At 46.5% G+C, this 13824-nt stretch overlaps 1 protein-coding gene across 8 annotated transcripts; it reads left to right on the plus strand.

Annotated features, from left to right (window-relative positions):
• The first annotated feature begins 25 nt into the window (after positions 1 to 25).
• Positions 26 to 11887, plus strand: ADPRM (ADP-ribose/CDP-alcohol diphosphatase, manganese dependent). Of its 8 annotated transcripts, none has more exons than XM_035724810.1 (5): positions 56 to 111; positions 793 to 870; positions 6229 to 6846; positions 7720 to 7836; positions 11160 to 11887. In XM_035724810.1, the coding sequence occupies exons 3-5, from the start codon at positions 6246 to 6248 to the stop codon at positions 11468 to 11470; spliced, it is 1029 nt and encodes a 342-aa protein (XP_035580703.1). In that variant the 5' UTR covers positions 56 to 111; positions 793 to 870; positions 6229 to 6245; the 3' UTR covers positions 11471 to 11887. The 8 variants fall into 8 exon arrangements, with proteins under 8 accessions (XP_035580705.1, XP_035580703.1, XP_035580707.1 ...); XM_035724814.1 differs by having other exon boundaries at positions 66 to 111; positions 6207 to 6846; XM_035724811.1 differs by lacking the exon at positions 56 to 111 and adding an exon at positions 164 to 642.
• The last annotated feature ends 1937 nt before the right edge of the window (positions 11888 to 13824 follow it).

Here is a 13824-nt window from a genome sequence, read left to right on the forward strand (position 1 = left end):
GTTTCCACTTCCTCCGGAAGTCGGAGCGGGCCGCTCTTTCCGCTCCACTCGTTGGTGGCGAGGTCGCCCAGCCGGTAGCCAGGGACCCATCGGCTGTGGAGCCGACGCGCGGTAGGTGGTTCCTCGCGGCTGGAGGCGGGCCCGGTCGGGACTGGGCTGGGGCTTCGCGGCGCGGGCGGGCGGGCGGCAGGGCGGGCGCGGGAGTCACCGCCGGGAGAGCCCCGCTCCCGCCGTCCCCACCCGCGTCGCCCCGTCGTCCGCCTGGAGGCCGGCCCGGAGCCGCAGGGCGCGGACCCCGCTGCCTCCCTCCTGCGGTGCCGGCGGGCCTGTTGCACTTGGCGTAGTCTCGGACCGTTCGGGCCTTGAGCACAGGGGTCCTTGGAGTGGCTGGGGCGGTGAGCGCCGGGCGCTGTCACCTCGCGGGGAGCAGCAGCTCCGCACGAAGTAGCCGGTTCTGCGCCGTGTCCCCTCCCTGAGTCAGTCGGCTGGGCCCCCGCGTCCTACGACGCCCTCGCTGGCTCCCCTCCGCGCTGGGGCTTCCAGGGTTCAGGTCCTCACCTGGGACCGCGTCTCTCCTCCGGGGACAGCCGCATATTCTTGGGCGCAGAGCATCCTTGGGCTGCTTCTTCCTGGCTGGCGAAGGTGCAGCTTGCACGCGCATCCTCTGTGCTTGTGTTTTCCTCCCAGCGTGTCTGCCCCCTTAACGCCTGCCCTTTGCCTGCCCACCTCCGCGCCGGCAACACACAGACAAAGCGGGGAGGAAAAAAGCCTAATTCTCTTCCCTAACTTCAGATCCCGGAGCTTCCCCTGAGCAGAAGCAGCAGCTCGTGCCCGAGTGCTTGTGGGACTGGAGCCGGCATAACTGGCCAAGTAAGTGGGCTCCTCCCTAACAGTCGAGCTGGACTCTGCTGATACCCACGTTTCTTCATTCCCGAGGTGACCTGGAATTTTCTGCAAGTTCTGCTCCAAGGACATGGTGCACTTCACATCGTTCTCAGTCAAACTAATTTTTCCGTCCTGAGGTTACCCGTGGGTGAGATTTTTTTTTTTTTACCCGCTTCTTTTTTGCCCTGGGAGTTTTCCTTCCAATTGCCAGAAAGACACAAAAATACCTTACTCGTTCAGGCGATGAGCATATACAATTTTTGTTCATCTTTCCCATTGCTCCGCTGGATGTTAATGATGTCAGTCGTATAAGTTAAAATTCAGTGTTGTTTTTAGCTGGTCTGTTAAATTTCATTTGCCAAAGTGATTCTTTTACTAGGTTTATCCTTAATTTGTTTGCCAAGGCATTTTTATACAACTTCTTCATATTAAGTGTATAATATTAGATAAAATATTAGCTTCTAAAACCGTTCCTGATGCAAAGGAGGTGTTTTGTAACTATACATGGGACGAGTTGCTGATAACACCTCTGAGCCCGATTTCTCCGACCCGTGAAATCTAGTGTTAAAAGATACCTAAAAAGATGTCTAGCGTAAACCTATCACTTTCATTACTACTTTTAAACCACCAGGATCGGCAAATGAGTTTTTTTCCTTCGATATGGATACCTTTTTTTGAAAGAGACAGAATATACATAATATCATCTGATGTTTGTTCTGTCCATAGTGACGAGGCCAGTCAGATTTTGTGCTTGAGGTAACTTCAGGCTGTCTTGACTGGGACAGCTAGGCCCTAACTTTGTGTGACCTTCCCAGCACTGTAACTTGTCTGCTTCTGCCCGCTGTCCCTTGCCACAAACATTTCCAGCCTCAGCTTTCCTGTCATTGCAGTCCTTAGCACAATTAAAAGTCCAGACTGTTCCCACTACCCCCCCCCCCCCCTTTTCCTTTCCAGGGCTGCCTGTCCCATGGGCTCTGCATAGAAAGACTTTGCTTACCTGACCTGCCCCCTTCCCTGAGATACTTCTGGCTTCGGCCTGGGCGTGTCTCTGTTGCAGTAGCTCCCTTTGACCCTCTCTCCTTGCTGCTGTCCTGCTGTGTCCTCCCACACCCCTTCGTTTTTCTTGGGCAGGAGTGTAGGACTGTCTTCAGTTGCTAATTCATGGTAGATGCGTGAGAGGCTTCTACAAGGAGTTTTGGCCTTCTGCCGTCTTATTGCAGAAGTTTTATTAGTATCATCTTGTAGCAAGTTTCCAGCAAATAAGCATCCCTGGGTGTTTCTTCCTATTGTTAAACATCATTGATGCCTAAGGAGGTTTTCACAGACTGCTGGCTGCTCGTCCTGCACCATGACTTTCTGTCGGAATTTTTGGAAATCTTTGTGAATTTTTGTAGGAGTTCGTTAGTAGAATTTTTGAAACTCTGGTGAAGTTTTCTATACTATTCTGGTCTATAAAATGTTGCAGGAGTTTCAGTTATCTGGAGGTTGACTAGGCAGATATGTTTTCAGATAATGAAAAAATAACATGTTGGTAGTGCTTTACGATTTACAAAAGTAGATTCTTGTACAGTATATGCTAGTTCAATCTCACAAGTGCCGATGAGTTGTTTCCCTGTAGGAAAAACTGGGACTACAATTCCCTTCCAGGTTTTCAATCTCAAAGCTTTCCGCAGCCGTCCCACTGCCTCTTAACTACAACTTAGGTAACTTCACGCATAATGGTGCGCTCCAGACTTTCAGAACAAAGTTCACGTAAAACTTGGGATTTTCCTTTCTTTTCAGAGGTCTTAGGTTTTAGGTCTTCTAATTCGTTCAGACTTTATCTTCTCTAAAAACACTTTTTAAAAACCTCGTATTATAGACATCTCTAGACATCTTGAAACCCGCGTAAAAGCAGCAAGAGTGAACCTCGTACCCATTCCCAGCTTCAACAGTTACCCTCCACTCACCCACTTCTGTGTGTGTGTCTGGTGGAGGATGGAGGGTATTTTGAAAAGTTCATGGCATTGGCATGTTTATTAATTGTGTGTTTCCCCACTGGAGGTGTCCTGGGTTTTTTTTTTATCTCTCTGGCCACCAGGACCAGTCTTTCTGAGCTCCCTGGCACCTCCCAGAACCATACAATAAAAGATGTTGAACTAGTTGGGAGAATCCGTTCCCTGCCCACTTGAGGTCTTGAGACCTGCCTAACTCACTTCTGATCCTCATGGTCTTTCCTTGCATGTGGCGTTGTCCCTCCTCCTTGCTTCATATCTTCTCTTAACAGATAGCAGTATCAGTTTACACTTCTGATTTAAAAAATAATTTCTTTATTTCATAAAACCGTATATTCCCTGCCCTTAGCCTTATTTTTAAAAGCCATATGTCTTTGACATTGCAGATCTCTTTTCTACCCCAAAACACATTACTGTTTTGAAGTGTGTGGCCCTTGCTGCTTCTCTGCACATTGCTTAATTTTCTTTAAAAGGTTGGCAAATCTTAGTTTACCCTTAAGTTTCTCTAAATTGAACTGTATTCCAGTGGGAGGTGTATCTGATGGGACTTTTTGTAGAATACGACAGGAATCTTAGGGCCAGTTCAGTTTGGCTTGACTCAGAGGAGAGTGAGTTTGTTTGTTTATTTACGGTTTATGTGTGTTTACGTATTTTGTTTATTTTTTGTTTGTTTATGTTTGTTTATGTATTTACGGTTTTATTTATTTCAGAGAGAGCGAGCGTGTAGGAGCACGAGGGGGAGGAGGGGCAGAGAGAGAGAGAGAGAGAATCCCAAGCGGACTCTGTGCTGAGCACCGAGCCCGACGCGGGGCTCCGTCTCATGTGCTGAGCCGAAATCAGGAGTTGGACGCTTAACCGGCTGAGCCACGCAGGGGCCGCAGAGGAGAATTTAATGGCCGATAGAACTAAATGACCAAGAGCAGTTCTAACAGAGACAGGTGGATCCAGGTGTTCAACTCATGTTTCCAGGACTTCTTTGCATCATTCAAATATGCTTCCTTCCTTCTCAGGTAACCTTCCCCAGCGGCTCAGGCTTTTGTCGTCAGCTTCGCACGAGTAGCTGCAGCAAAAGCCCCTGCACTGATGCTCACTGTCTCCCGTGTGGGTTATATGCTTACCCCGAACTGACCAGAGGGAAACTGGGCACTTATAGGCCAGGGTCACGTGTGTGCCCTTTCCAACACTTGCACTGCCAGGGGTCAAGGTCACAGCGCAGGCGCTGAGAGTGAGGATTGTACAGATGCTTGGGGAGACCAGGGGTGCTGTTACCAGAAGAACAGGAAATGAATACTGGCTAGGCAGGCACAAATAATAGCTTCTCCTAGAAGATCAAATTAATTGGGACTAAAAGCTCCCCCTTAAGAGATCCGCAGTACAGATTATCACCTTAAAGCCTCTGAGTTTAGAGACGAAAACAAACAAGTTCATTTGGCAAAGGATAAAAGCCTCCCCAGAAACTGTTTTCTCTTAAGCTTTGGTAATAATGTTCCAGTGATACATGTACCCAGTTAACTTCTGGTTGAAATCTCCTATTAATCTGTACTTTGAATCGCAAACATTTGAAACCTAGTAAGACTACAGATTTTCATGTAACTTAGGTGAATTCTATATTTATTGTATCTGAGTTCTTCACCTTTCGAATCAGACGATCTCATCCACCCTGCAGACACATCAGCTGGCTTGATATCTACTGGGTTTTCAGATGGGGACTGCAGGACGAAACGAGCAAACGAAAAAAATGTGTCAGAACACCAAGCCATTTTTCAGGATTTCCAACTTTTTTCTAATGCTGCTTTATACCTTTGTTAGGGCTAGTTATACAAAACCCGATTAAGGAAGAGAGGAAGGTGGCTGAAGCTCACAATTGGGTGGATCACATAGAATGTGTATCATTAGTGACAACAGCTTCAGAATGAAAAGAGGCCCCTAATTCTCAAGGAAGTCAGATTGCCGCCCGGCCCTCTTGCCGGCTGTAGAGTTTGTCACCCCCGCCTCAGACAGCAGTGCTCTGTCAGCTAGGATTTCACGTATCTTTGGGTGATTGAAGAGAACTCAGTAGCTGTAGTGGGCTGCTGGAGGCCGGGAGTCGAGAAGTAATTTTAGAAATTCCACATGAGGTTTTTTTTAGAAACAGTGAGGCTTTAATATGCTTTGATCCCACAGCACAGTGTACTACTGTAGACTTTATAATAAGAATAGTTGATCATTTAGGATCATGGCCTTTATTTTATTTTATTTTTAAAGATTTACTTGAGAGAAAGAGCAAGAGAGAGTGAGAACAAGAGAGAGAGAGCACAAGCAGGGGGGAGGGGGAGAGGGAGAGGGAGAAGCAGACTCCCCGATGAGCAGGAAGCCTCGATCCCAGGACCCTGAGATCATGACCTGAGCCAAAGGCAGATGCTTAACTGACTGAGCCACCCAGGCGCCCCTGGTTTTTATTTTTAATCTTTAGTGTTCTTGGCTCTTTTGGGGCATTAGAAGTGATTATAAATTTAGATTGTAAACAATCTAGTAAAATAATAGCTTTCAGGTCTAAATCCCTTATTCTTGGCTAGTGTGGCAGGGCACAGATCACGTGTGAGAAGAAAAGATGACTTATTTTCCATTTTGGTTTTGGGGACAGGGTAGTTAAGATTCAGGTTAAAAAAAGCTGGTTCAGATTGGAATCCAACAACTGAAGAACCAGGAACCGTTTGTCAGAAATGAAGATGGTCACATCAATATTATAGTTAGTTTTTGTTTAAAATGATTCCCTTCTTTCTTCATTTCCTCCCCCCTGTTATCCCAGATATAAAATATGAGCAAGTTCTTTCAAGTGACCCACCCACCAAAGAAGACAAAAGATCCAGCCTGACATGAAATAATCTGTAGTGGGAATCTAATGTATAAAGTACAATGAATGAGTGTAATATGTAATTTTTTGTAAAAAGAATCCTGAAGTTTTGATAGAATTATTTTGGTGTTTGTGGAAGAAAGTACTGTGTGTGTGTGTGTGTGTGTGTGTGTGTGTAAGCGTGTAACAAACTAGTGTGTATTTCTTAAAAATTACAAATGCTACCAGATGTGAATTTGACTTTTCTGGATTTAGAATACCTGTTCATTAATAGGATAATACTCTTTTGTAAATTACTCTTCTGAAGAATAGAGGTTATTTTACAGATGAGAAAACTGACCTGTTTCAAAGACTTGGTACTTTGGCCATAGGACAATTGGACTTTAAGGCCCATGTGCTTTTCTCTCTACCACGCTACCTGGTGGATTAACTGTTAATACTTTATTTACCATTCTCTGCAGCCCATTTAGAAAAGTAAGATGTTTATAGTGTAGTTATGTTCTTTATTTTGTTTAGAAACCCGTTTGAAGGTTATGGACGATAAGCCCGACCCTGGAACCCTGAGTGAGAATTCGGAAGTTCTCTTCTCCTTTGGGGTGATAGCAGATATCCAATACGCTGATTTAGAAGATGGTTATAACTTCCAAGGAAACAGACGAAGATACTACAGACACAGTCTGTTTCACTTACGGGGTGCTATCGAGCACTGGAACGGGGAGGGCAGCCCGCCCCGCTGCGTGCTTCAGCTTGGAGATATCATTGACGGGTATAACGCACAGTACAAAGTGTCTGAAAAGTCGCTTGAACTTGTTATGAACACGTTCCAGATGCTTAAAGTCCCCGTTCATCACACGTGGGGGAACCACGAGTTCTATAACTTCAGCAGAAACTACCTAACAAATTCTAAACTTAACACAAAGTTTCTAGAAGACCAGATTGTGCACCATCCCGAGACTGTGCCTTCGGAGGATTACTATGCTTATCACTTTGTCCCGTTCCCTCAATTCCGGTTCATTTTACTGGATGCTTACGACTTGAGCGTCTTAGGTGTGGATCAGTCCTCTCCAAAATACCAGCAGTGTCTGAAGATACTGAGGGAGCACAATCCAAATTCGGAGTTGAATAGTCCGCAAGGTGAATTATTCCTTTGAGCTGAGAGTCTAATCCATTGTCTTTCCATTCTTCAGCTACCTTTTATTCAGCAGGAAGATGGATGATTAAGGTAAAATATATTGTCACTGTTGTTCAGGGTCAGGATTTCTCCCGGCGTGTGGATTGGCTGCCGCTGGTTCAAGATTCATTTATTTAACGGGTATCCGAATGCCTGTTCTGGGCCGGGCCCTTTTTCCAGGGCTAGCTCTTCAGAGCCGGAAACAATGGTGACAGTGTCACCTTTGTTTTTCTTTGGATGGATGCAGTGGAGGAAGCAAGAGAAGTAGGTGGGCAGGACAGACCATAAATGAAACAAACAGAATTACGTCTGCAGCCATAAGTGCTACCGAGAAAATTATGTGTAAGCCTAAAGAAAAGGACTCAGGGTAGTGTTTTAGCTTAGCTGGTCAGAGGTGGCCTCTCCAGGGAGAAAAACATTTAAGCAGAAACCTAAATGATTGGAAGGAGTCATCATCCTTGGGAAGTGCAGGGTGGGCGGAGTATTCAGGACAGAGAGCGGGGCAGATGGAAAGATATGAGCAGAGTGACATGTTAGCATCTTTAAAGGACTCAGGAAAAGGCCAGTGGGGCGCAAGGTGACTTTGTGTGGCCCGTGGACACAGGAGCCTATGTTTTGTTTTCAGTGTAACGTGGAGCTAGCGAGGTAAGCAGTTGGGTGGGTACAGGCCATTTATCTGTCTGCTGCTGTAAATTCTTGCGGTTTCTTATTTTAAGTCAACTTCTGCCGCACATTCCTACAGAAAAGTACAGGTGTCCCCACATTAGCCAAGTGTGCATGCCCAAAGGAGGAAGAAGCTGACATCGGATGTGTCTGACATACTGCATTCATTTCAGGACTTTCTGAGCCCCAGTTTGTCCAGTTTAATGGAGGATTCAGCCAAGAGCAGCTGAACTGGTTGAATGAAGTTCTTACGTTCTCTGACACAAACCAGGAAAAGGTGGTGATTGTGAGTAAGTATTTAAATTACTTGATTACGCCAGCATTTTAGAGAATGGGAAAGTGGGGTTTGAGAGTGTACTAATGATATTTATGTCATGGTGTCTTCTTGCTGTCAAATGAATGCTTACCTTTCTTTATTGAGAACCTGAGTATAAGATTGACATTTACAGCTGAGTCAGGAAAGAACCGCAAAATAGAAAAAGTATCTTGCCATGTGTTAGTGCCTGTACGTTGGCCTTTTAGGTTTCTGAGTGGAATTTCAGCACATGGGATCATTTTACATAGTACAGTTGACCCTTGAACAGTGTGGGGGTTAGGGGTGCTGCCCCCTCACAGTCGAAAATCCACGTACAACTTTTGACTCTAGAAACTTAACTACAAATGGCCTACTGTTGGCTAGAAGCCTTATCGATAACGGTTGGTTGATGCATATTTTGTATGTTATATGTATTATACGCTGCCTTCTTACAATAAGTAAGCTAGAGAAAAGAAAATGTTAAGAAAATCACAAGGAAGAGAATATACATTCACTGTATTTTCTGTATTTACTGTAAAAATGTGTGGATAAGTGGACCTGCGCAGTCTAAACCTTTGTTCACGGATCAGCTGTGATATCTGAGTGAGCAGTTCGGGCCAGGCCCCATACCCAGCCTCAGCCTCAGGACGCCTGCCCGTCAGTGTGGTGGCTGCCGGCCGGGGGCCTCTGCTATCTAGTTGGAAGCGAAGCTCGTAATAGGACACGCGTTAGAGACTCACCTGGCAGTGAGTACTTCACTTCTAGACTCTCTGCCATGTGTTTGCAAGGAAGTAAGATTGCTGTTATTTCCACCTAGAATGTCTTTTCCAGACACGCTGTCATCACAGGTCGTACGAATCTGGAGGTGCTTAACATATACTCAGCTGCAGGTGTTTGCACACGTGTGCACGCACACAGGGGACTGAATTTGGATTTGCAGTGTGGCTGGTGTACTTGGCTTGGGCACTGAGTTTAGATCCTCGCTTTAGAACTGATGTGGCAGAATGACAGAGAGGACTGTGCCTGGGGTCCCAAGGACGGGAGGCTGGTCTGTGTGCATTTGCTTCTGTGAGCCGTATGAGTCTGCGTAAATGTTGAACCTACAAACTGCGGTTTTTCTCTGGATTGCACCAAATGGAATGACGAACGTGAAAACCCCTTGAAAATGACAAGCTCTTCTGATAGTTGATGGTCTAAAAGTATATTTCCATAAATACTTGTGAATCTTTCCCCGATGTGGGGCAAACGTGTAGATGGAGTAGGAGTGTGTGTGCTGTCATGGGAATTCCAAGTGGCATCCCAGGCTCGGAGAGTACAGGATTCCCCGGCGGTTATTGCGCGTTGTGACCCTCTTTGGCGCTACAGTAGGTGGTCTCTAGAACCGGAACACTTCTTGACGTGTCTCTGCTCTTTGGCTTCCCAGTGTCAGGCTGTGCCTGTCACTCCCGAGAACACTGGAGCTGAAAGGGACCTACACGTCTTATCGTCGACCCTTTCAGTTCAAAGATTGGGAGACTGGGAGATTAAATGACCTAGTTGTGTCAGTAGCATGTGATTCTGGCTGAGACTCGAGTCCCTCCCATCTCCTTTCCTGCCCTGTCCTGGATTCCCCTGTTTCCTGTTCCGTCAGGGCCCATGTCTACATTAGCCGCCTCTTAAATTCCTCCCTGTCGCTGTAAGCCCAGAACCCGGATGAACAAACCTTTGGCAATTGAGTGCGTCAGGTTTTCTATAACAAAGTTTTAAATGGCTAATGGCGATTCTCTTTCATTTTAGTTTGCTCTTTGACTTTGCATTTTGGGGACTGAGAAGTCATTTCGCCTCCACCTGTGGGGTTTTGGCCATGTAGTTGGAAGGCTGGCATGCTGTTTGCTGACGTGTTCGCTGACATACGGGGCACTGCCGCAGGAGGGGGTGCCGGGTGGGGAGTTCTGGAGTTCGACCATGGTAGGGTTAAGTTTCAGACACGCATCAGGCATCTGTGGAGATGTTGAGTCAGCAGTTTGGATGTTCGGGTCTGAAATTCAGAGTGGAAGTCTGGGCTGGGTATAAGCATGTGGGAGTGGAAAGAACGTCGGAGACATTTGATACTTTACTAGATCACCAGCCACTTTACTAGATTGGAGAAGTTACGAGGTCACCAGGCCATTAGGTGTCAGTAGGGAAGTGGAGCCCAAGGACCAAGCATTCAGGCACTCCCAGTAGGAAGTGGGGGAGATTAGGAGCCCGCAGAGAGGAGTGAGAATTCGTGGCCATCGAGGTTGGGGGAAGACGAGGGGGACTAGTGGTGTCCTGGCAGCCCAGTGTTTCAAGGAGGGGGAGCAGGTCACTGTGTCAGGAGTCCAGTGTGGCCTCTCGATCTGGAGAGTCGCTGGCCCCTTTGGACTCTGAGCTATCATCACGGCTTCAAGAGTGGTTGTGTGCGTGTGTGTGTGCGTGCGCGCAAGTGCACACACACTTGTAAGCTCTTCTGACTCCTTTGACTCTTTGGGGATCTGTTAACACCCCCCTTTGTAACTTGTATTACAAACTGATAGATATTAAACAGTAAAAATACTCATAAGAAAAATTCAGAATAAATTTCGGTAACAAGTAAATAGTAACAAAACAGGAAAGTGATTTCAGGGCAAGAAGCAAAGCCGAGGGAGCTTTTGTGCCTGCGCTCCAGAGTGAGACATGACGTGACCCCATGTGTGTCTTGGCGTCAGGAATTTGAAATCCTTTGGCTCTACTTCCACGTATGTCCTGTGGGACCGAGTATAAATACTCCCTGCTTTACCTTGCTTTTCTCATCTGTAAAATGGCTCCGGCTCCCAGGATCTCATGGAGGCATTTAAAGTGGCATGAATCCGTTTTAAAGCATTGAGTGCCTCTATAAATGATCTCTAACCCGTGACCCATCCCTAAACTGTTCTCAAGTTTAGGGGTACCTCTTTCTGTGTACCCAGCGCTCGTGTTCAAGAGACTGGACTCCAGCATGGCATCTACCTGGCTTCTGGCCACCCTCGTGGACAGTTCTGCATGGGATGCCCTCAGTTTTTCTTGGGGTTTGTGCGTCTTCAGATACTGTAGGCTGTAGGGATCTCAGGGGTTCTGCCTGGACAGTGGCCTCTCCCCGTGTATGTGGACTGTCCCCCCCCTTCTGTATGCTGCAGAGATGTGGCTTTGGATTATTTGGTGCTTCTCTGGTCTTAGTCTATTTGAAATAAGTAGCAATATCCTTTTTTTTTTTTTCTGCATATTAGTTTTTCGCCATTTGTTTTGATGAAAGAGACATTTCCTAATTGGCTCCTAACTCTTCTTCTCTTTAACTAACAGGCCATCTTCCCATTTACCCAGAGGCCTCTGACAGTGTGTGCCTGGCCTGGAATTACAGAGATGCCCTGGCAGTCATTTGGTCTCACAAGTGTGTGGTGTGTTTCTTCGCTGGTCACACTCACGATGGTGGCTACTCTGAGGATCCTTTTGGTGTGCACCACATCAACCTAGAAGGGGTTATTGAAACGGCTCCGGACAGCCAGGCTTTTGGCACCGTTTATGTCTACCCTGACAAAATGATGTTGAAAGGGAGAGGCCGAGTTCCAGACAGAATTATGAATTATAAGAAGGAAAACGCTTTCCAGCTTTAGTCCCATTTATCTTGTTTACCGTTCTAGAGAGTGGTGGTTGAGCGTTGTGTTTTTATTTACGCCGCCCCCCCCCCCCCCCCCCCCCCCCCCCCCCGCCAAATCCTCAGGCTCATTGTGTAGTATTCTATTTGCATAACAAAATGTATTTATGGCCTCAGTGTGGGTTAGCTCATGCGATACTCTGAAATGTCATTTTTGGATAATCTATCCAGTGCTGAGGATTGGAAACAAAATGAATGAAAAATGAAAGCAGCCTGAATCAGCCAGGGAGGAGACAGAACGGGGTGGTATAGTTCTCAAAACTGACTTCATTTAGCCTTATCTGACATTTTTTTACTTTTTACAAGGAGGATGTATTCATGTATTAACTATGTAACTTAAAATTCGTAATAAAAAAATAAAATCAGCTCAGGTAAACTTTCTCTGTGTATCCTGCTGTGTGAATGAACGTTGGATATTTTGCTCAGAATACCCATCATGTTTGTACATTTATAGGCTTGTATCCCTGTTGTGTAAACAACAAATAAGTTATTTCACAGGTGAATGTGTAGTCTCTCCCACGTGAGGCCATGAGAGGGGCCTCCCGAGAAGTCACGCGGTGGCCTTGTGACTCTTGAGCAAAGCAAGACCAAGGGCCAGTGCGGCTGCGTGCCCACTGATGTCTCTTTGGGCAGCAGCTCGTGTCCAGCAGCTAGAGACCACAGTGGGTAGATGAATTTACTCTTGACTCCCTTTCTAGACAAATGGGACACGTTAATTCGGTTGTCCTATGTGCTAAGTCTTATTTGTGGCAACACTTACTGGATAGTAAAGGGACTGTTGAAATGTAGAGAAAGTTTGACTCAGGGCCTAAAAACATCGGGAGAGAAAAAAGCAGTACTCGTCAGCGTCAGCGTGCCTGCCGAGTGCCCAGGCTCTGGGAGTACTGAGGTGTGTTTGTGCTCTGCGGCTGCTCGGCCAATCCACCACTACGTTGGTGACTTCAGACAGCATGTACATGCTCTCACAGTTCGGGAGGCCAGAAGTCTGAACCATTTTCCCTGGGCTGAGCTCAAGGTGTTGTCCCGCCTCAGGGGGCTCTGAGGCAGAATCTGCTTCCTTGCCCTTCCCAGTTTCTAGAGCCCGCTTCCAGCCTTCCATTCCTGGCTCAAGGCCCCTTCCTCCATCTTCAGAGCCAGCAAGGCGGCCTCTTCAAACCTCCCTCTGCTTGCCTTATCAGGACAGCTGTGATTACCTCCAGGCTTACCTCCCCATCTCAAGACCTTTAACTCTATCGTATCTGCAAAGTCTGTTTTGTGATGCAAGGTAACGGTCCTGGGTTCTGGGGACCAGGACCTGGGTGTCCCCGAGGGCCATGATTCAGCCCACGGGAGAGGCGACTGTCACGTGCTCCCTGCATTCGCCGGCCTTACCATCCATAGATACCAAATGTGGAAGAAAGGCCTGGGAATGTGGAGGGGTGTTTAAATTTGTTTAACGAGATGAGGAATGACTTGAAGGAGGAGGAAAATGGTTTCGACAGGTGGGCAGAATAGCATCAGCAGAGGTGAAAGGGCATGCTGAATTGAGGAGTGGGGAGTAACGCTGTGAAGCTTCACCGAAAGGTGCCTGGGGTTATGGCAAGACGTAGCACAAGAGCCGACAGGCCTGTGTCGTGAAGAGCCTTGAGTGATGAGCCCACACTTAGAACTGGGCTTGTCAGACAGCAGGGAAGCTGTGATTAGATCTGTGTCTCAGTCCCGGCAGCGGTAATGAGAGGCTGATGGAGATCCCACCAGAGGGAAGAAAAAAGATGGGTGGGAAGGCAGAGGTTTGGATAATAGAGACATCGAGCTTCCTGAAATTCAGTTGAGAACTGGAGTCTACAACAATCTCAGTAATAAAGACTCCTTTCAGGAGGCCGTGCTCATAGATACATAAAGGGAATTGCGTGTCATCACAGAATTCATAGTGTGATACTGGAGGTGCAGATGGGGTGAAAGGATATATTGAACATCACTATTTTTTTTTAAATTGCAACATTTCTGTCTTTTAAGCACAGAATCAAGCATTACATGGAGGATAGGTAGATCCTAGATGGAATTTGCAAATGAGTCCATTTTTTCCTATGTGATTTTAGTAGTTACATTAAAAGAGATATAAAAACCAGAAGCATCATGCAAGCTAAGTGTATACTGAAGCACCGGAATCCTTTATATGTATTTTATTGACCCTTAAAATAAATTTCATGTTATTTGTTTTAATATCGACTAGATGTTTTTTTCTCCTTTTCCTTCCTCTCAATCTTAACAGAGAATGTTGCCTGTCCAGTGGCCATTGTGTAAAACAAAAACCATACATACCTCCTTTAACAA

This window comes from Zalophus californianus, chromosome 16, assembly GCF_009762305.2.
Source record: "Zalophus californianus isolate mZalCal1 chromosome 16, mZalCal1.pri.v2, whole genome shotgun sequence".
Classification (NCBI taxonomy): Eukaryota; Metazoa; Chordata; class Mammalia; order Carnivora; family Otariidae; genus Zalophus; species Zalophus californianus.